The sequence below is a fragment of the Microtus oregoni genome, unplaced genomic scaffold (genome assembly GCF_018167655.1).
Source record: "Microtus oregoni isolate MIOR12 unplaced genomic scaffold, Mior012 000016F_ref0000370, whole genome shotgun sequence".
Lineage (NCBI taxonomy): Eukaryota > Metazoa > Chordata > Mammalia > Rodentia > Cricetidae > Microtus > Microtus oregoni.
In genome coordinates, this window is record NW_024543075.1 from 31,176,178 (window position 1) to 31,199,833 (window position 23,656).

General features: G+C 46.2%; 1 protein-coding gene across 1 annotated transcript in view; it reads right to left on the minus strand.

Annotated features, from left to right (window-relative positions):
* The window catches only part of Spon1 (spondin 1), a 294,791-nt gene that overhangs the window by 116,020 nt on the left and 155,115 nt on the right, over nucleotides 1–23,656 (minus strand). Inside the window, exon 6 of the mRNA XM_041666818.1 lies at nucleotides 9,848–9,996. Coding sequence (XP_041522752.1) covers nucleotides 9,848–9,996 — 149 coding nt within the window. The remainder of the gene's footprint in view (nucleotides 1–9,847; nucleotides 9,997–23,656) is intronic.

Consider the following 23,656-nt stretch of genomic DNA (forward strand, 5'->3'; position numbering starts at 1 on the left):
TACCAGCTAGAGCAACGGTTCTCAACCTTCCTGATGCTGGGACCCTTTAATTCAGTTCCTCATGCTGTTGTGGGGGCCCCCAGCCATAGCATTACTTTTGTTGGTACTTTCTAACTTTAATTTTGCTACTGTTAGGCATCATAATGTAAATATTTTTTTGAAGATAGAAGTTTGACAAAGGGATCACAACCCACAGGTTGGGAACCAGTGATCTAGAATGGATAAAGATGAACTCATAACTGACAAGCATGGAAGTGTATGTCTTGTACCTGGGAGGTTGAGGCAGGAGTCTCCCAATTCAAGGCCAGCCTGGGGTATGCAGTGAGATGCTGTCTCAGCAAATAAACAACACAAACAAAGAAGCACACTGACAATACAAATATCTTTAGCACTGTCCAACTATGTCCTTACAAATGGCTATGCTAGAAACAGATGCCTTGTTTTTATTGCTACAATAAAAAAGACGGCGTACAATTTTAACAAGCATTGCTGTATTGTCCTGCACATCTTAAGACAATTTATCAATTATCTCCCACTTGAATTTGCCTTTCATTGGGACTACTTTGTTTCAGTTACTGTAAAATCAGATTTTTCTTTCAGTTAAATGCTGGGTAAGTTTTGATCAAATAAACACCCCTACCCACTTCTCACACAGATTTTCAGAATTCCCAGGATCTGGTGCTGTTGGGTAAAAGTTTGTGGCATGAGAGCCATTGCTCAGAGAACGCCTGCACCCTTCTGGCCTGGGGCAGCCTGTGCTACTGGGATTTCTATTTGTCTTCAGCCTCAACTGAAGCAAGATGACAGCCTGGATGCTCCTGTCCCCAGCATCACCCGTGGAGGAAGTGTCAATTGTGTATAATTTTCTAGTCTCAGCTTCTCTGTTTTACAGCTACAGCAAGCAAATGAAGACACAAGTGCCACAGGTCTTGACTAGATGTTTCCCGAGGAGGCTGCAAAGGAGAAATCCCATCCTGCAATTCTCCAAAGTGCAGGGCTACAATGTTCTTCTGATGCCTCCTCTTTTACCACACAAATTCACTCAAAGTCTTTTTTGGTTCCCCTTCTCTCCCTGTTTTTCAATCCGGCTATTCAACTACACTTCTTACTCCTGAGAATTCCAAGCCCACCTTGTCTCCTGCTTTTCCTTTTCTAGATTTTCTTCTAGAACAACTTCTTCTTCTTCTTCTTCTTCTTCTTCTTCTTCTTCTTCTTCTTCTTCTTCCTCCTCCTCCTCCTCCTCCTCCTCCTTCTTCTTCTTCTTCCTCCTCCTCCTCCCCTTCTTCTTTTATACACTATTTACTTCTTTTGATTGTGTTCCCACCCAATAAAATCAAATCATTCCCTCTGAAGGGGAAGATGGATTACAAATACTCCTGATTAATTTTTATATCCCAGTCGTAAGAACAATAATGCTCAAATGCCAAGCCAAGCATCACTCACAGACTATTCCATAGCCAACAGCTCTGCCCCACACTGCCAGCATTCCCATTTGGGAATGGAAACACTGAGGACCCCTGGGGTTTGGTCATCTACTCAAGGTAACAAACTTCAGTCACATTAAAATCCCCCACTGGCCCTGCTCTATTTCCTGGGTCCGTAAAAATGGGAGGCACCAAGTCTCAAGGGCTCAGGAATAGTCTCAAGTGTGTTTCTGCCTAGTGCCCTATTTTGATCTCTGCTTGTGTAAATCCATGTACTTCAGTCTTCTACTGTCCCTTGGTCCCACCTCAACCACTAAACCAACCTCTAGACCTGGCATCATGTCATCAGGCTGGCAAAGCTCAGCACCGTGGGTTTCTCGTTCACCATCCCTCCCAGCTACAGTGTTGACAAGCTGCCTGAGTCCCTGCCCTTTGGCTAGGGCTTTGTGATTCACTCTGACCCTTGTTGGTCCATCACTGCCCTGAGAGACTTTTACTTGCAATTCTGTTCTCACCATGAATTGCCTGTCTGGGGGCCTGCATGCGGCTGTGGGCCAGGTTGCTGACTAAAGGCAGACCCTGAGGCAAGGCAAGGCACCGGGGGCCAGTGATCTACCTACTTCTGCTATATGTCACCCGTGCTGCCCAGCTAACTGTGGGAGGATCCCATGGCCAAACCTTGGGGCTATGGGCACTTGAAGTGGAGGTGGAAGCTCTACCAGTGGGGAAAGAAAGTGACACAAATGAGCATAGAAAAGTCCATGCGACTCTGGGTGGCATGGAGGAGGGTGACCATGATCATCTAATTGGGGGCTTTCTAGGTCCAGCTTTTGAGAAGGGGCTCTCCTTGGCTGTGTATAGACTTGTCTCCTCATGGGTCCCAGGAACAAAGTTCCCTTTGTATTTGGGCCAGTTTGAGTAGGTGCCAGCCATCAAGACTTCACTAGATCACCCCTTCCGTGTGTGTGTGTGTGTGTGTGTGTGTGTGTGTGTGTGTTTGTGGCTTTTGAGACAAGATCTTTGTAGGTAGCTGAGATTGGCTTGAAATTTACTAGTTAGCTCAGGTTGGCCTTGAACTCATGACCCTCTGACTTCCATCTCCTGGGTGCTTCAATAGCAGGTATACACTACCATTATGTGATGGTTTTAATTACAGAACAGCGATTAAAAGTCTCAAAAGCAAAAATCATATGAACTGTGTGATTTGACAGATATGTGTCATTTCTAGCAATTTATAAGAGGTGAGAACGGAGATTTAGGTACCATAACCAAATAAACAGTTTTAAATTGGAAACACTTCTTGTTTATTGATTATCCTGTGTTGAGTGTGGGACTTCCATTGGCTTCCATTGGCTGGGAATCCCTGAGACCAATCAATTGAGCCTATATCAGAGCCCACCCTGACCTGACCTCTCCTGCCAGGGAAATCCTGAAAGCTCAGGGAAACGCGAACGATGCAGTGACTCTCTAGGACAGCGGTTCTCAGCCTGTGGGTCATGACCCCTTCTGAGGCTTGAATGACCCTCTCCCAGGTGTCACCTAAAACCACTGGAAAACACAGATGTTTATATTACAATTCATAACAGTAGCAAAATTACAGCTACGAAATAGCAATGAAGATAATTTTATGGTGGGGAATCACCACGACACCAAGAACTGTATGAAAGCGTTGTAGCATGATGTAGGTTGAGAACCACCTCTCTAGGGCTCTAGCAGGAGGGGTGGACAGCCAAAGTTTACAGGTGTCTGTAGGACCCTCAGTAAGTCACTCCAGATGCTAGCTGGGTGCTGGAGACATCTGGAATCACAGAGAAGCAAATGGAAGCCAAAGGATCTCTGTCCTGCCACAGACACACAGAAATGCTGGACAAAGAGAGCAAGACACATTTCTAAAAATATAACTGGGTTTAGAAGAATCGCCTGACCACCGGAGATGAGGAGAAAGTGTGACGGAACAGGAGCCCGAGTGAGGAGCTGTAGATGCCGGGGACTGGGACTCAGGCTCAGGATCAGAGCCAAGGTTTGAAAGTCCATGCACAAGGAAGAGAAAGGCCATCTCGTGCTGGTAGGAAGTGAGGCAGTGGATGGTACTCCTACATAGAACAGGCTGCTTTGAAGGACTGCCCCATTGGTGAGCATGGGACAAGAAACCCCGCCATCAGGCCTTTGGGGATGTGGGCACCTTTCTGACCTGGACCTTTGGGTTCTCATATGCTCAGGGGCAGAAAGTCCTAGCATATTCCAGCTGTGCAGTGTGCAGTCCAGAACTAAGAGATGACAGAAGACTCAGGTGGGACCAGGAGGAGGAAAAACAAGGTCACCCTGGGAAGATATCAGCTCATGAGGGTTTTTTTTTTTAATTTAAAAATTTTTAAATTTATTTTTCTCTCCAGATAAAAAGAAAATCCCGTGGGAGGCTGATAAAGCACCCTAAAGCAGAAAGGAAGCTAGCGAGAGACAAAGCAGTTGAGTTGAAAGGAAGAGATGTCCCTGTGGTCCTGTGGCTACAGACACGAAGCTAGACCCCGTCCGTGTCTAATGTTAGAGAGGTAAAGCAGCCCGGATAGGAACGGACTGGCACGGAAGGAAGCAGAGACTCCGGCAGCGAGGAGGCTCCACCCAGTTGGACGCAGTCTATTGAGAAGAGAAAGAGCCGAGCAGTGGTGTGTCAGCCCAGGTCAGGGACAACACCAGGAGCTCTGGGGGTCCAGAAGAGGAACAGCAGACCCACGCTTCCCAGAGAAGGCACTGCTGAACTAAGACCAGGAGCTGTGAGCTAAAAAGAGCAGAGGAAGAAGGGAACAGACGCTATCAAGGTCTCGGTGACTTAGAACGGCAGTCACTCAAAACCACTGCAGTCCAGTGCGGGCTTGTACTTTTCCAGTTGAGGGCAGAAAGTTCCCTGAGAGAAACAAAAGTGCCTGTAGGGAGACATGTGTGCGCATGTGCGCATGATCGCGCACGTGCATGAGCCCACCTTTCCTACCGCTACCACGAATTTCTTCGTAGCAGAGACAACATGGTCCCTTACTCCAAACCTACTCTTCTTTGGTGCAACTGCCCACTCATGCCCTCTCTTTTTTGCCACACGGTCCCTATTTTCAGTTCTGCAAGCACAATAAGATATATATCTGGTCTCAGGGCCTTTGTGTATGTTTTCAACTATACATAACATTATTTCCCCCCTATCCTTTCCTTTTGGGCCACAACTTAAATGCTTGTTACCCAGAGTAATCTTCTCAATTCCCACAAGTCCTTCTTACTCCTAGGCTTCATTAAGTCATCACCCACCTGCTTCTTCCCATCCACCACAATTTGTAATTGTTTACTAATTATTTATAAGCCCCCCTTATTTGCCTTGCGTGTGCTAGGCAAGCTCTCTCCTGCTGAGCCACACCCCAGCCCTATCTCTTCCTTTTCTTGTCTCTGTTAGAATGTAGGCTCATGAAGGAATCTCTGCCCTTCTCTCCCATTCCTCCTTCTTTCTGCCTCTCCCCCCTACCCTGGAGCTGAAGGGCTCTTTAAAAGGAAGTGGTTATGATCCTACCCGAGGGATGGCATGAGCTGAATTTTATAAAGCTGACCATGGGCAGCAAGGGTAATTGGAAGAGTTCTTGAAGACAGGGCCATCAGGAGACTACTGCTGATGTGTACACAAAGGATGGACACTTAGGGGTGAGCAGGGTGACGCCCGTGGACCGAAAGGAATGAACCTAAAAGAGGAGGCAGATGCTGGCGTGCGGTGAGTATTGAGGGCAGCACTTGGCTCTCTAGCATGGGTAACTGGGTGAATGGACACCACGTATCCAGCAGGAAAACAGACACCCACGCAAAATTGCAGCTGCTGACTGAAAAGTGGCCGCAGTGGGGTAAGTGTCCCTAAGCAATGAGCTTGCATTGTCTCTCTGGACTCTATTCCTACCTGGAGTGATCTTCCAATTCCTCCTCCTGCCTCCTCCTGCCTGGGGTTAGCCATCAGTGGCCTGCCAGGCTAGCCAGAGCCTCGTATTTCTTGTCATAAACATTATTGATATACTTTTATTAGTCTGCATAAATTCCATGCATCCACAGCATTCGATGTCATATTTGAATACGTGCATCCAGTGTGCTAATCAAAGCCAGCCGTCATTTATCTCCCCTCCCTTCCTAACTGCTCGTCACTATTCTGCACTGAGCTCTACTTCCTTAAGTGTCTGTTCATGAGGGAACATATTCTATCTGACTTACTCTACCTAACACAGTATCCTTCAGTTCCATGCAAACCCCTCTCACTCTACCCCAAAATCAACTCAAAACAGACCAAAGACCCAAGAAAATAAGACTGCAAACTAAGAAACTTCTGGAAGAAAACAGCGAGAAACAGTTCAAGATGCAGACAACAGGATAACGAAATGGGATTGCATCGACTGAACAAAATCACACTGCAAAGGAAACAGACAACAGAGCAGACAGACATCTTCAGAACATGAGAGCACTTCACCAACTGTTCATCTGACAAAGATTAATATACTAGCTATTTAAGGAACACAAAAATTATGAACAACAAATCCATCAAGTCATTCAAATTCAAGATCAGAAAATAGGGTTGGAATGATGGCTCAGCCGGTAAGGTGCTCTCTTTGGGAGCTTGAGTCTGATTTCCTGCACCCACATAGGAAAGCTGGTCGTACACTTGTGGTCCCAGGATGGAGGAGACAGAGACGGGAGGAAACAGAGCTCACAGGTCAGTTAGTTTAGCCTAATTGGTGAGTGCTAGGTCTCAGTGAGACACCCTGTCTAACAAACAAGGCAAGGGCTACTGAGAAATGGCACCCAAGACTGATCTGTCCTCCACTTGTATGTACATATATGTAGGTACTCCTGTGCATATTTGTGAATATCCCCAACACACACACACACACACACACACACACACACACACCCCAACTGCAGAACTTCTCAAAAGAAGAAATACACATGGCTAACAATGACAACTCTGTTATTTCCAATCCCAAGGCCCCATTAGGCCCCAGTGGCCTCTCTTCTCCTGAAGAAGGGGTGCATATTCTGTGCCCAGAGTCTCCAGCCTGCAGCATCATCACTGCCAAAGCCTCTGTAGTAATTTGTCATCAGTTTTCTTGGGATTTTACAGTTACAGTAACAATAAGCTTTGGACCCAACAGAATTGTGGTAATTCCTCACTACTAATGTGATTAGTATTTTTGTTCGTTTATGTTTGGAATCCATTAGCATAAAATTTATATCCAATAATACCAATTGTGGTTTTTAATACTTGTGAAAATGGCTGTGAGGTATAAGTCCCTAATAAGGAAAGCACATTTTTTTTTTTTTGTGGGAAAAGAAATTTTAGTTGCATCATGGCTGGAATGGGGCGCTTTGATGGAGGATATAAAGCACAAAGGGCTGGGAGCAGAGTTTGTTGAAGTTTTCAAACAAGCCCTCTGGTTACGCAGAGGACATATTTCTATTCTAGGAGGATCCATCTTCTTGCTCCTTTTTATGTTGGTTCCTCCCTGACTTGCAGGAAAATGTAAGTTGTGTGCTTGCAGGGAAGGATATTTAAGGCCATGAATCGTTTGGAGCTGAAAGGACCTTGAAATCACTGAACTGAGCTGGATTTTCAAGGAACTAGGAGAAGGGTGTCATGGCTAAAGATAGGTGCCATGGCCAGCTGAGGCTCCATTCAGAGTTGGTAGGCAGTGGGGTGGTGGGGTGCAATTGGGCAGGTCCATGGGTGGGAAATGTCTGTTCAGTATCATGGGATCCATGCTGTGAAATTCACAGCATTTGCCATGTTGAAATCTTCATCAGCTTTGGAACAAGAGTTCCATGTCTATTTGGAGTCCTACAATTCATACACCAGATTCTGTGCATAGACTTTGGAGCCAGACAAACTTGGGTTTGAAGTCCTGGGCTTTTCTGTGATTGACTGCACCTTCTCCTCATCTGTAGGACTTGAATACTAACGTGGTCCTCTCAGACTTGGGTGCAAGGAGGGGTAATGAGAGATATCCAATACACAGGAGGTCGGGGACGTGGTCTTAGGTAGACACACAAGCCGGGAGACTTGCCAGCTGGGTCATGTAGGCTCCCTATAGCCAACTGGTTAGGTTCACACCACAGACGCATGTTCTGAAGTGGGGTATTCTAAGTACTGAAGTCCTGCCCATGATTCTCAACCTGTCATGACAACGAGACTTTATGTTTACCAATGAAATATAATACCAGTTTAAATTTTTAAAATTTGTTGCTGTTGTTGTTGTTGTGTGTGCGCGCGTGCACGTGTGTGTGTACATGCCACAACACATATGTGGAAATAAGAGAACAACTTTAAGGAGTTGGTTCTCTTCCTTCATCTTTACATGGCTTCCAGGGATTGAATTCATGTGCAGATCTCCAGGCTTGTGTGGCAGGTGCCTCTACCTGCTGAGCCATCTGTCTGGCTTGTAACCTCAATTTTGAATGCTTTCTGCATATGTCTCTAATTACAGGACCCTCTCCAGAATGTCAACAAGCGAGACTGGCCCTGGTGGGAAGACACCTTGGTCTTGAATTCATGGACCAGCTTCATCCTTTCTTTATAACAAATGGCTTTCAGCATCCCATTCCTCAGAGCTGGATGATCATGATTTCATGCCTTAGAGCTAGGAAATGGACCTTTGGGATTCCAGACAAAGGGTCCCCACTGGCAAGTCAGACACACTAGCACCAACGTGCAAGGTGTTGGGCACCGTGGACCCTCAGACCCTGAATTTTCTATGATCCCTTGCCTGCCGGAGTAAACAGCTTGTTTTTCTGTGCTTACAGCTAGCTGCTCTGGGCATGAGATCCTCATGAGTTCCTGATGACAGGGGAGTGGTTTCCGGTGGGCTTGCAGCTGAAAAATCCCGAGAGCTAGGGCATGGCCATTAGTCAAGGAGAGCGCTATATAAGCTGTCCTGGAACACAATAAAAGGGGGCATTCTTGTTTCAAGAGTGACCCATGTCTCTGTGTGGTTTTAATCCCCAAACTCTTGCCAGATGGTGGTTCCAGGTGGTGCAGGCGCCACAGGAGGGGACACTCATGGCTTGGCTATAGCCTGAAGAGTTATGCCATTGTGAGGCATGCCTGAGTCAGAGAAACTGGGCAGTTAGAAGGCTGACACTGTGGGCTGGAGTTGTGGCTCAGTTAATAGCATGGTGCCCTAACACACAGGTTTGATCCCAAGCACTGCACAAAACTTGGCATAGTGGTGCATGCCTGCAACCCAAGGACTCAGGAGGTGGACACAGGAAGACTGAGAATCCCAGGTCATCTTCAGTTACAGAGAAGGGTGATTTGATAATTAATACCATGCAATGTTAAAAAATTTAACCAAACCTTTCATTGTCTCAAACAAATAGAGACTTTGAATCAAACACCTAGCCTGTAGTCCAAAAGGATCCCCAGGGCATTATGGAGGAGCAGGGTGACTTCAGCTGCATTCAATTCAGGATTGTGGACAGCTTGGAGGCCAGATGGTAGACTTCAGGGAAGCCCCGGGTCTGGGCTCTGCTCACTCTCTCAGTCCGCTCAGCCTCTGATCACACACCCATCAGAACACAACAGAGGCGCCATGTATCTGGGCCCCCCTCCATCATCTTGGGACACGCAAGGCAGGAGGAAGGAGAATGGCGGCCTCTCAGTGACCTGCACTGTGCAATGGCCACACCCCAAGCACAGCTCGCCTTTCTCTTGTCCCAGACAGCTGGGGTCAGTGAGGCATGAATGCCTGAGTAGCGCTCTCACGCCGGAGGGGCTTCTGTGGGAACAAAACTGCTGTTCCTGGAAGACCCTCTTCTCACCCTCTATTTGCTGTTAACTAGCCCAGGCTTTTGATGAGGGATGGCCCATTGTCAGGTAAACACATTGACGAGAATAATGGGTCATTCATTCTGCTTCCCTCAGTAGATGCTAGGACCTCGATAATGGGGCAGCTCCAGATCCGCTGGGCTCACATGATATGGCTCACAGGAGTTGTATCAGCACATGACGATTCTGACTAATGACCAGCAAATTTATCAGACATCAGGCGCTTCAAGACACTGTTGCAAAACACCACATGCCAACACATAAAGCGTCTATTTTCAGAAGCGACAATTTGTTTAGACAGCTTGAACGTCATCCTCCACCCTCAAAGCCATAGTATGAAACCATAAATCACCCTTTGCCCTCTCAGGAGACCAGAAATCTGTCATCCCAGCAAGCGGTCGACAGCGGCATTTAGCATACAGAAGCCAGAGGATGCTTGAATTCAGGGAGAGAAACTGAGACTCCAGTGTAGCCCAGAAAGCCCTCCTCAAGCACAGACACTCTACCGCATATTTCAAAGTCCTGGAAGTGAAACCCAGGGATGCTCTGACCTCATTTCTAGCTGTCGGCTTATCCGGGAGCCTGTTCTTACCTGTTGTCGAATCTCTTCCTCCATTTTCACTGGTGAGCCCAGTTCAGCAACTTGTTTGACACCTTCGCTGGCGTACCCTCCATACTCCCACAGCACATAGTTCTTGGAGTGGGACCCGCCGATGATGGCAGACCAGTGATTGGCCCGACCTGGAAGTCAATCAGGATGCAGATGTCAGTGCGGATGGGGCTGAAATTCGAACCTCCTCAGTGATGGGGAGGAGGGGAAACTTGAAAGGCTCAGCCAGTACTGATCAGGTATTGCTCTGTCTTAATCCAACACTACTTAGGGATTAGGCAGAATCTCTACTAACCAGAAGTCTGGAGATGATGCAGAAAAGTGAACAGCAGGCGCCTCAAGGAGACAGTCTAAGACACCTCTGTCTAAGGGGTTCTCTGAGAGGGGGCCAGTTGAGAGAATTTGAAATGTTGGTCAAATTTGTAAGGCAAAATAGAAAGGAAGGGTTACTTCTGGCAGCTCAGAAACATGGATTAACAGTGTGCTTGGAGAACCATCAGTAACTCAGCGCTGCAGTGCCGCTGTCAGTGGAGAATTAGGAGGTGATGTCATGGAGGGAGAAGGAACCTGTTCACAGAGGGTACCACTCTCAGTGCGTTGGGATGCCATCGGAGATCTGCAAGCCACTGAGGGGCTCTGATCAGGGGAGTGATGTGACTGTATTTGCATTTTAGACAAGTCACCCAGGCAGCGGGGGGGGGGGCATGCAGCGGAGGGAGCAGAATGGAGGGGAGATCTTGGGAGGTGAGCAAAGAGCAGAAACTGAAGTGTGGGTGGGAAGAGGCTTTCATTCTCAGGACTTAACATGGCTTTGTTCCGTTGACTTTATTACATTCCCAGATGAGGGGTGAGCGGGCTAGCCACATTCAGAGGGTGGGGTGGGCAATCTGGGTGTGTGGTGGCCTCCAGACCACAGAGGATTGGTGATGACAATCACAGAGGGATGGTGGGCAGTAGTGGGGTGCAGGAGGGATCTCAGCAATATTTGAACAAGACCATAATAGAACATGGTTTGAGGATTCCTATCAAAGTTGCTAAGGAAGTGAAGAACAGGGAATTGATACTCAATGCCAGTACCATGCTGGGCTTCTTTTTAGACACAAATACTATAGAGTGTAGATGCAAATACTACAGAAGTGTCACGTACATTTCATAGGACTGGCTCAATTTTCAGTCATTCTTTGGCTGGTTTTACAAAGTCTTAAAGAACCCTTACAGGCACAGTGAAGGGGAAAATTTGAATTAGATAAACCCAAATGACACTTTTGGTTAACCACTGTATGTCCTAGAGTAGGCAGAACTCTTCACTCCATCCCATCATATTCAAGAAGGACTTTGAAGAGGCTTGGTCTCTTTCTACAGCAGCCATCACTCCCCCAAAGGCTTCCTACTCCAGGGGCACATCAAGTACAAGCACATAAAGTCAAGTGGTACCCTCCAAACCTCCTGAGGGCAGCCACACCCCTCCCAGGCAGATGACATCACCTTGTGGGTCAGTCCAATTGTTGCTATTTCTTATACATCGGAGAAATGCAACCTTCATGTTTATCCCCAGAAAAGACAGGTGGAGACGTGACCAGCTCTTTCTATAACTCATTTCCTGGGCAGTAAGAAAGGCTTAGCTGTCATTTAACTATGAGGATACTTGTAAAGGCATAGCCTGGTAATCCACGGTGATCCTTTGCTTGTAAGATAAACACAGGGAGATCGACTTCAGCATCTCTTGCTTTCCACCATGCTGTTCCACTGAAATATCCCCTATGTTAAGGATTGTCCTAGCCGAAATTCTGTACCTAAGGAGCATTATTGTTTCCTCTGTACTGTCTTTCTTGGCTTGGATCACTTTTGTTCCTCCTTTGTGCTTGTCCTGATTAATCTCAACTGTCAGTGTGATAAAGTCTAGAGTCATCTGAGGGGGGAAGCCCAGGTCAGATTGTGAGCATGTCTTAGGGGGACTGTCTTGATTATTAATTGATGTAGGATAATCCAGCTCATGGTGGGTGGCAGCATTCCCTAAGCAGGAAGTCCTGGGCTGTCTAAGAAATCTAGCTAAGTGAATGAGTGAGCCAGCAAGCAACATTTTTCCATGGTTGCTGCTATAGTTTCTGTTTGCTTTATTGCCCTGGCTTTCCTCAATGACAGACTGTGACATGGAGGTGTAAGCCAGTGATGTCTGTCACAGCAAGAGAAAGGAAACTAAATGATCACTCAGAAGCTTCCCAAGGCCATCTTTGGCTGACTTAGGCTCCTGCCTCGTGTGTCCCCAACAGTACGGACCATATTTACTATCACTGTAGACCTGCTAGGGTGTAGACTCATGAGGGAGTCTGTCTTCACCCCTGTTCCCGAGGTGTGCTTTCACCTCATGCTTCCATGCTTACATAATCAGATGGGAAAGTGCCTGAAACTCTGGGGTCACATGGGCACAATTTAACTCAACACAGTTAAATTCAAGCTCGGTGCAGCACGGACCCTGACTTCTACTAAACCAAGGACTCCGCAGTGCTCTCTGCTGTTGGAAAACAAAGGCCGATAAGAGGGCATTGGGCTCTTGAGCCATGGGACAAAGGTTCCATCCCCGCATTCCCATATTCTAGCTGTACAAACTCTCAAACTCAGTTTCTTTATGTACCCACATTCTAGCTTCCTCGTTCATACTATGAGAACACTTACCACACTGACCTTTTAGGAGAGTTAAATGAAATTATTAAAAAAATGAGATGTTATCTATACATGACATCAACCCGGGACAGAGCAGACAATAAATATGGCTCACCCATTTTGTAGCTGTTGGAGTAGCTTAAAAAATGAGAAAGACTTGAAGCCTACCCTTACTTCACTATGAGAAACAAATATGTATTATGACAGAAAGAGGATGGGAATGAGCATGTTCATGGGGAATCAGAAGATGGATCCAGATGGGTCTCTCTACCTTACCCATTCAACTCCCATTAGCTAAGTGCCAAACACAGTGGCAGGCCATAATGACTGACAGGAATAGGACATGGCACTTGCCCTGAGGGACTCACAGTCTGGGGTGGGGAAACAGATGGAAGAGCAGATTAGTTCATCAGGGTTATCATACAATAACACAGGGGATGAAAGAGCCAACTCCAAATTCCTTAAATGCAATGACTCAAGGTCGAGAAGCCTGTGCAGAGAGGCAGGCACCCCCAGAGGGGTCTCTGTCTTTGACTCTCTTACTCTCTCGACTAAAATTCACTCTGTGCCTTCAACCTGCTAAGCACCGCAGTGGTTAGTTCCCCAGAGTGACTTTGCAGAGCCTGCCTTCAAATTTCAACACAGTGGCATCAGTTCAATAAGAACTCTGCAAGGCGCTTGGCTAGGGCGAGGGGCAAGACGCCATCCTCAGGGGAAGGGGGCAAGGCAAGCACCAATGGGAAGACAGCTGGTGTCAAAAGGGGCATCCATGCAGCCAAACATCAATCACTCAGCTGCAGATCAGTACAGGGAAAGAGACAGGGTGACCTGAAGCCAGAAGCTTCAACCTCTGAGAGATTCAGTTCCCCTTTATTTATGGATTTGTTTGTTTGCTTCATGTGGTTCTTAGACCAAACCCCAGCACCTTCCACACTGTAGCAAGAACCCTATTATTCACTGAGCTACACTCCAAATTCTCCTCTCTTTTAAAATATGGGTAACAGTTACAAGTTTGACCATCTCTCTGAGTTGTACAAATTAATTGGGCTGATTTGGAAGGAACTAGGAAAGTCATAAGATGTTCTCTGCATCACTTCAGATAGAGACCTCCATTGGAACATTCTCATTATTACCCTGGGGTGGGGTTTGGGGAGGAGAGACAAACAGAAAGAGAGAAAGAGAGAGAGAGAGAGAGAGAGAGAGAGAGAGAGAGAGAGAGAGGGAGAGAGAGAGAGAGAGAGAGAGAGAGAGAGAGAGAATATGCCCCATGGGAATGCACAAGAATCTAGGAGCTGGAGAGATGCTCAGTGGTTAAACATTGGCTGCTCTTGCAAGAGACCCAGGTTCAGCTTCCATCACACACATGACATCTCACAACTGCCTGTATCTCCAGGGGTTCTGACACCCTCTTCTTGTCTCCCTGGGTGCTGCATGTACATGGTACACACACACACACACACACACACACACACACACACACACAGGCAAACCACGCACATGAACTCACAAATATACAATCTGAAGACAGGGCCAGACAGTGGTGCAGCTCCTATCCTGTCCTGAAGGCCTGAGACCTTTCTAAATGCACAGTTCTGCAAGTCACCAGTTGGCTCAAGACCCAGGAAGACTCAGTGTTACAGCTCAAATCCAAAGACGTAGTAAGGGAAGGGTGATATCACCAGACTCTCAGTGTTGTAACGAGGCTGACGTCCATTAAATAAAAATAGCCGATAAAATTAAATCTGAACAGAGCAGGACAAAGCCAGATCAGCTTCTGAAAGGTATGATGGCCAAGAGGAATGTGCTTGGGCGACTGGGTGGCAGTGAGAACCAGTAGGGTGAGAAGACAGGAATACTGGGTATAAAAATGTCTGAATGTAGAATCATCTGGATGGGACCCAGTAGCACGGTACTAGTAGAATGAGCTGGTCAATAGATTCCAGTTAGTTAGAAGGGAATAAACTCAAAAATAAGGGAGGGGAGAGGAAGAAGACCCAGGTGTTAGAAGGTATGGTTATAAGGGGTAAGATTAATGCTTGTAGATCTCTTAAAAGAATAATCAGGATGTCACCCCTGTTGTCCCCAGTGAGACAGTGAGGCCTCAGTCTTAGAAGACAGAGAAAAGCCAGAGACCATTACTAACCCTTTCTCTTCATAGGCGGGGGCATAGTTGTTTGGCCTGGCAAGCCTCTCACTAGCTCCAATAGGGTTCAAGTGGCCTACACCAATTTGGTGTTGTGTGGCTACTTCCTTGGCATTAAAAGAAGCTCATAGGACTCAGGAAGTAAATGAAACTTACAAGACTCAGGAAGCTTCTAAAACCTGTAAGACTTACAGGGCTCAGCCCCCAGTGTTACATAAGCAGCAGTAACTGCTGGGGAGAGAAGAGACTCTGACCTGCAAACCTGCCTGCAAGTCAAGCAGAGAGCGCCAGGAACGCAGCTTTCCTGAGCTGTCACCATGCTGAGGTGGGGTCTACCAACTGTGAGGTACCCACTTGAATGAGAAACATCCTTCATGGTCCCAGGTATTTGAATAATACTTGGTCCTTGGTCGGTAGCCCTATTTGGAGAAGTTTTAGGTGGTCTTGCAGAAGGAAGTCCGTCTCTAGAGTAGGTCCTGACATTAAAAGTCTCGTTTATCTCTATTTCACTCTTTCCACTTCATGCTTGTAGCTGAAGACGTGAGCTTTCCACTCTGTCTCACCTCTGTCACGTGTGTGCCCCTTACTGCCATGATTCCTGGCCATGATGGACTCTTAGCCCTCTGGAGCCGTAAGCCTAAATAAACTCTTCTAGAAGTTGTTTCAGTCATGGTGTTTTTATCACAGCAACAGAAAAAGCACCCCTCACCCACATTTCCGTAAGTAACAAGTAAAGCCATGTAAACCAGGCCTAAACATGTATTTCCAAGGGCTTAGATGCAACGTTCGTGGAACAGGCATGTGGGAAACTGTGAGGAAGAATGAGTATATCTGTGCATTTATGATGCTGATGGATGACCAAGTGTGTTTGCCTAAAAAGGCACGTCAGGCTGATGTCTTAAATGTATGTATTCAATATTTTATACACTGACAGCCTCCTTGGTCTCTTCTCTGCTCTCAGCTCTGGTAGTAAATTGCCAGTGTCTGCAAATATGCCAAAAGACGCAAATCCATCATGGGAGAAACACATCCACATTTTGTCTGGTGCTGAGGCAGGCACGTTCTATGTTGGGCAGAGTCTTTGAGGTCCTCTGCGTGATGGTTAATTTAATATGTCAACTTGAATATGTTAAGGAGAAGACAGACATTTGGCCAGACATTCTAAATGCAACTCTGAGGGTGTCAAAAGAAGACTATCATTTGAATTGGTAGATACACTAAATCCGATTGCTCTCTCTGAAGAAGTGGACCCCACCCAGTCAGCTGAGGACCCAAGTAGAACACCAAGGTTGATTCTGTAGTATTGCAGATTTCCTGCTGTCTATCTGCCTCCAAGCCAGGGAATCATTTCATCGTTGCTTCCTTGGATTTGAGCTGTTAACACTGAGTCTTGCTGAGTCTTGAGCCAACTGGTGTCTTGTAGAACTACACATTTAGAGGGGTCTCAGGCCTTCAGAGCAGGATAGGAACTGTACCACTGTCTGGCCCCCGCCTCCAGGTTACTAACTGTATATTTGGTCTTCATGTCTGAGTGAGTCAATTCCTTATAGCTAATCTCTTTGTATATAGATTTGCATCCACAACCTCCTGCTTCTGTTTCTCTGGAGAATGCTGACTAACTCAGCAGGTGTTCAGCAACAGCCCACATTTCCTGGCCAGTTGCTGAGATCTCCTGCCAAACCTAGTCCGGTACAAGCACCCATTCATTTCCTTGATGTCTATTCACAGGGCTTCCTAGCAGAATGTACTAGCCCTTAGTGATGGATCCATTCAAGCCCTGCTGCCTCACCCCAGCCTCGTGCACAGTCCTCTTTGTTCTGGGTCTTTGCTGGACTCTGGTGTAGCAGCCACACCAGTCGGTTCTCTGATCTCTATGTTCTGTCTTCTCTCAGTAGGACTGAACTGTGTCTCTTACTAGGTGACCTTATCATTTACATCTCTTCAAGATCAAGGTCAAGCCATCTACAGACTCCTGCATGCACCATGTGGCCAGCAGCTAACCGGAAACTGTTGAGGAGCTGACAGTTTTATATACTTACGTTGTCTTAGACCTCACTCTCTGCTTGGCTTTGCAACAGGGCCCCTCGGCCCGCCTGAGCCCGGGCTCTGTCTAATTTCCAATGCTTCGGATTTGGCTACAGAACTTGGCTTCTGTCAAACTGCAGCTGGGTGCTGCCCAGGACACAGCTTATATGTACGCTCAGGCTCTTCCCGCTCTTGGACACTCCAGGGACCCTGTCCCCTATGCTCTTCAGGACCCTGTCCTCATGTGACAGAAAACCTGCATGAGAAGGTTCTGTTAACAGCCCGGAACTCCTCCATTCCCATCTTCCTGGCTTCTCCACTCAGCTGTCACTTTTTTCCTTCACTAAGGGCTCAAGGAAAGTCCATTTCAACCCAGAAAACCCTGTTCTTAGGAAACGGATTTGATCGGCGTTGTCTTTTCCATCTCCTCTGATGCCTTCAGCAAGACTCCATTGTTACCTATTACATCATCAGTGAACACTTACTTGGCTCACACTGTGCATCCAACGGGGGACTACCAAGCTAGAACTGCCTGGTTTTTGTTCCAATAAAGCTTTATATTTTATTCATCATCTATGTATTGCATTCGTGCTACAGTGGCAAAGTCGAGTAGTTTGGTTTGCAAGGTCTAAAGTACTCACCATCTGGCCCTTTATAAACTGTTTGCCAAGACCTGTGCCAAGCCATGGCAACTCTGAGGTGAGTCATTCAGTTGGAGGTGGGGTGAAGGGTGGGAAGGACCGGCCCTAACTGGACAATGACAACAAAGTATGAGTGATACAACTTTGACAAAGATGACAGAATATGAAAGTCTAAAGGAGCAGATGCTTAGCCTAGACAGTGCTGCAGGCTTCCTGGAAGAGGTAGACGAGATAGTCTAGTGGATAGGAGTTAAATGAGTTCATCAGGGTAGTGCCTCTGCAAGTGCCCCTCCCCCCATTTCAATAAAGAATGAATGACCTGTGATGGGACAAAGAAGTCAAGGAGATCATGAAGGGATATGAATTGGGTCTTAATAAGAATTTTTAATTTTTCCTAGAAGGCAATGTAAAGCAAAGAAATGAACAAATCCACCATCCTCTCTATCTCTCTCTGTCTCTAGTAGTAATTAGGGTTGAACCTGGGGCCTCACACATGTAAGAGCTCAAACCACTGATCTACACCCCCAGTCTTCCACCCTCGAACTTAAGATCCCCCTGCCTTAGCCTCTCGAGTCATGGAGATAGCAGGCCTTATCTATGAGTTGTGGCTAGAATAAGTTAATTTTATCTACAGTAAAACCCATCAAACCTGTCAGCTCAGTTGGCTTCTGCTTCTGAGGGAGCTATAAGTCAGAGAAAATTATACAGAGTTCCTGTTTGCAGATGCTCAGAACAGACAGCAAAGGTCCCAGGCCCCGAGAGAAGGGAGAACACGAGAGCAGAGCCCGTGCTTTCCTGGGTTACAACAAAAGATGCTTTCTGGTTTGTAATGAAGAAAGGTGGGATGGGGCAGAGGATAAGGCAGACTAGCTGACCTGAGGAGGTGTGGACAGGAATGGGGACTATTGAGGCAAACAGGGTTTATGGGCTAGAATGCCGGAGAGAAGCAAGCTACAGAGAGAGAAGCTTCAGGGAGATGCATTGTCCCCATAATGCATGCAAAATTAAGTGGCATGCATGTAGGACGAGACTCCACAAGGCTTGGCAGAGATAAGAGCCCAATGGAGAGTCCAGAGGCTGGAGATACGGGACTTCTAAAGCATCCATAGCTCAGAGGCTTTGCTGACCACTCCAGGCACTGAACTGAGAACCTACTAAGATCCACAGTTAGTGGTAAAGCGACTTTGTCTTAATGGGAGAGCGTACCTGGACTTACTTTAACCAAGTCCAGAAAATAGGTCTTGAAAAGGGAATCAGGCAGATTCACCAACAAATTAACCATTACCCAGAGCAAAGTCCACAGCCCTCTAAATGAAGTCCAGGCACTCAGCAATGGAGCCTTCACCGTGTCCATCATGCAATAAAGAAGTGACCGTATACAAGCCAGGTGCAATGTGGTGGAGCACATCTGTAATCCCAGTGCTGGGGGAGGGGTGTGATGGTGGTGGAGGTTTAGGCAAGTGGAGACATTGGCTAGTCAGACTAGGTGAACCAATGGGATCCAGGTTCACTGAGAGACTCTGCTTCAGAAAATAAGGGAGAGAAACTGAAACAGACACCCACCATTGGCTTCTGGCATCCACACACACACAATATGTGTACATGTGTGCTAACACACAAACCAGACACACACACACACACACACACACACACACACACACACACACACAATTAGAGACACATAGAAACAATAAAATATGGTCAAGATCCTGAGGAAAGTTAGCTAATAGAAGGAGTTCCTGAGATTATAGACAGACAGGAGTGACATACATGGACTGTAAAATAGCTATTATCAATTCTCAAGAATTTAAGAAAAAGATGGATGTAATGAGTGAACAGATGGGAAATACTGGCAGAGAAATATTTTGAGAGACCAAATTTCAGACGTGGAAACAAGAACACCGTATTCAGATACAGTAAAGGAAAATACCAGTAAACCGAAAGAGGATCATGGAGACACAACTCAGAGTGAAGGAAAGAAGGAAGAAAGGCTGGAAGAACTCATCCTGGAGTCCCAGTGACAGACGAATGAAGATCAGTGGGTTAAATGGAGCCCTACAGGGTAGGATAGAAAGGTGGCTGAGTCAGGGGGGTATCTGAGCAAACAAGGCTCGAAATTTCCTGAAATCCTAGGAAAAGTACCTACCTCCCAAATCCCAGAAGCTCTCCACTCCCTACCACACACACACCAAGGATAAAAAAGCAAAGCAAATTACACCTAAAAAAATGAAGCGAAGACCCAATAAAATGAAATAAAGGAAAGAAAGTGACAGATAAGCCATCATCATTTGAGAGAGATAACGATTAAGGTCTTAAAAAGCAATAAAGGACACATCACAATTAGAACAGAAAAGAAAAACCCCCTGGCTCAAAACCAAGGCAGACCCAGAGACAACGAAATGACACCTTTAACATTTTAAAAGAAATAAAACCCATCATCTTAGAATTCTATTACCTTGTAAAAATATTCTTCAGTGATGAGTGTAAAACAAAGCATATTTTTTTGATAAATGAAAGCTGAGCAAATTTATGACTAGCACATCTGTAGCTTATGAAATATTAAAGGAAGTTCTTCAGGCCGAAGGGAAATGAAAACAGATGGCTGTGCATATCTGCATGAAGCGATGGAAAGTTCTGGAAATGGTAAATGCGTGGGTGAGAGGCATCTTTCAGCTCTCCCTGCCACTGAAGAGTCTCTCCCTCTGAGCAGAATTTCAAATCCTCCTCTCTGGGCGACCACTTCCATCAGTGCTCTCTTCTTCAAAGCCCATCTTTTGTCTTCTCCTGCACGGAGCCTATCTTTTGTCTTCGCAAGCCTGGGCTGGCTGTTCCCACTCTCTGCTCCCCTGTGTGTTTCTCCTTGTAGCCTGAACCCCAGCTCCCCCTCCATTCTTCTACCCAGGCTTTAAGGCTTTGGCTTTTGCTGCTCTCTTTTCTTTGGATGGGCAGGTGCTGGGGACACTTGGAGAAATACTATTGTGTGCCTTCTTTATTTCCCGTTAAAATACAAGCGTGCTTTCAATTCAATGACAGTCCCCCCTCTTAAAATGCTGGCTCGCAAGTTTTGGCCACAGCATGCTGTCAGGTAGCTACCCCCACAGTGAAGACACAGAGCAGTCCTCGGGTCCCCTTAGTTCTCATGTGACTGCAATCAATCCCATTTCACCACCCCACTCCTGACAGGCTCTGGTTTCTTTCCCTATAGTTCAATCATTTTCAGATTATAAGTACTATAATTATTATAAGCACACAGTCTTAAATTGAATTTATTATCCAAAGGAGCCCTGAGATCCTCTTTGTGGACAGGGTTCATTTCCTGGGCTCCTACCTTGTCTTCCTGTCTGCTCACAGGCCCATAGAGCTCCTTCATATAATGGTGTTGCTTTGGTCCTTCCTTCCAGTTCACCTCTGTCAGCTCCCTGCCCTAACTCCAGAAGCAGGAGCCTTAACTGTGTACCCCAGTTATGTCAGAGACCCTGCTGTCTGTCTGCAGGCCTGAGTCATTCTGCTGCTAGTATCCTACCATGCGCTCTACCTGTCCAGTGGGTTTCTGGACCCCTGGTGCTGGCACACCTGAACCCCAAGCTACACTAGTTCCATCTCTTAGCAATGCTCCATGCTACGCCCTTCCCAATTGGACGGGTCCTTCCTTTGTGTCTTGGTGTGCTCACAGTCGAACCTTCCCTGGGGAACTAAAATATTAAGATCAAGTATAACTAGTTATGGAAATTTTTGACACAGCAGGACCCGTGCCAAGGGAATCTATATTGATTTGCTTTCATGGCCCAGGAATAACACAGGAGAAACCATCGGGAATGGTTTCTGCTACCATTCCCATTTCACAGATGATTAAATTGACTCTAACAACTTGAGTTCACACAGCAAGAGGGTCTGTTTCTGAAGCTTTGACAAGTGCCTTGGAGAACTCTTAAAGATACCCCTTTGGCTTATGGGGGCATTAAAGACACTAGTAGGCCATTTTTGCAAGAGCTAGCCCTGGTCCACAGACTGTACACATCTCCAAGGTATGGTGACCTTCAGTGACCTCAATAATACATGCTTAGGCTGATGTTCCTTCTCTCCCCTGTCCCTTTGTCCTCTGCCCTCTGTAAACACTACCTGCAGTTCCTGCCTCAGGTTATACTTTTGGGGAAACCTAAACCTGCGACACGGCTCATTCTTTTAAGCCCATGTATCTAGGCTTAGGTTCCATACAGTAATTGTGTCTTTTAGACCAGAGCTGGCTCAAGATTCTCCTCTAGCTTTTGTAAAAAGAATACAGATGCTGTCTCACCATTCTCTCTCCCAAAGCGAGGGATGCTGTCCTCATTGTCGTTATCACCCGTCAGCATCAGCACCACAGCCACTGTGATTTCCTGAACGTGTTCCTGGTATCACACACTTCATAGACCTGAGCAAGTATCCTCCCATTCTCATGGTGGTCCTGCGAGGCAGGCATTTACTATACTTTGCATTATGGGTGTGGAAACGTCATTGCTAGCAAGTAGCAGGCCTGAGATAGACTGTCTTCCAGACTTCAGTTATACCATATCTACGTCACAAATGGCTCACAGTTGGAGCCAAGGCTAAATTTTGCGCAGAGGTAAACATATGGCTCTCACTGAGAGTCAAGAATAACAGGAGAAGTATGATGGTGCTATTTGGAGCACTGGCTTTTCGTGTTCAAAAGGTTCAGCTTTCTGCTAGGTGGTAGTAGTGCAAGCCTTTAATCCCAGCACTTGGGAGGCAGAAGCAAGCAAATCAGAGTTTGGGGCCAGCCTGGTCTACAGAGTGAGTTCTAGGATAACAGGGCTACACAGAGAGACCCTGTGTCAAACAAAACAAAACAATTCTGGTCTTTTCTGCCTAGTTCTGAACTTCTGCCTCTAGTTTTAGAGACCGCTAGAACCTAGACAACCACCTGATTCTCATTTCAAAGGCAAAGGCCATAATTCCAGGCACTCTGAACTCTCCTCCCCATTGCTGCTCCAGGGCCTGCTTGATGGTTTAATGAATACTGGCCAATAACACTGGAATTACAAGTGCAGAAAGAGACGCTTTGTTTGAAAGTGTGCTCCTGCTCTGACTTCTCCACGTATAGACTGTTTTATCCAGGAGAGGGACTGCATCTCTGCCTCTTCCAAATGCTCAACACACCATTACTACCAAGCCCAATGGAGGAATTTGTGGCATTGGCTATGATAATTCTGGCAACATTTATCTAATTTTTAAAATCGAGGCACTAAAAATTTTTTTAAATTTTTAAAAATTTTATAAAACACTACAGAACATTACAGACTTCTGCTCCAACTGAATTTTCCACACTGGAATCTTAGCTCTCAGCCGAGCCCTGTACACATGGAAGGCGATATTTTTCTGGGTTTGGAAGTCTTTGCCGCAGCAGAAGGAAGTGGTAAGAACTAGGGCTCACCGGGCTTCTGCCTGTGCCAGGTGCTTTCTTACGATCTGTCTAATTTATTTCACAATCTCATGTCATCGATGAAGAAACAGGCTGAGAGGATCTGGGACCTGCCAGGGGACACATGGCCACTGAGTGGCTAAAACAGGACTTGGCTCAAGACTGTGTTATCTTTGGGAAAGCTTTCTGTTTTAATAAGGAAAAGACTAGAAGCTTAGTGCAGTTTGCTAAGGTAATAATAGAACCAAAATCTATTGAAGGAAGCATGCATGTGTGTGTGCCTATCTATGAGTAGTAAGAGAAGAATCAAGCTGTATTTAAAACCAATCCACTACAAAATTAAAGATAAATGTGAAGACAAGGGGCTGGAGAGATGGCCCAGTGGTTAGGTGCACAGTGCCCTACAAAAGACCTGGGTTTGGTTCCCAGGCTCCACGGTCAGCAGTTTGCAGCCACCTCTGCCTTCAGTTCCAGGTAATCTGACACTTTCTTCTGGTCTCTGTAGGTACCCCACCCCACATATAAAAATAAATTCACATCTTTGAAAAAGGAAAGATAGAAGTCCAACCTTTTTCATGACAGCAGGAACAGAAAGTCCAAATAAGACATTCCAAGCTCTACATCCAGACATTTAGGAAGCCATTCAACTTCACAACCACGTGAGGTTCGTTCTGGTAAAACAAGGGTGATTTGACACTCCAGACTCAAGCATCCGAATCATGCTAACAGCAAACACACCGGTGGTGGCAGCATTCGACGGCATTTACTATCCATTCATTATACAAGAGACTCAGCACACTTAGAAAAGAAGTATTCATTTTCTGCTACAAAAATATCTAAAAACCCCTACCGTGCAAAGCATACTAAATGAGAACAATTAAAGAGTTTTTCTGTAATTTTTG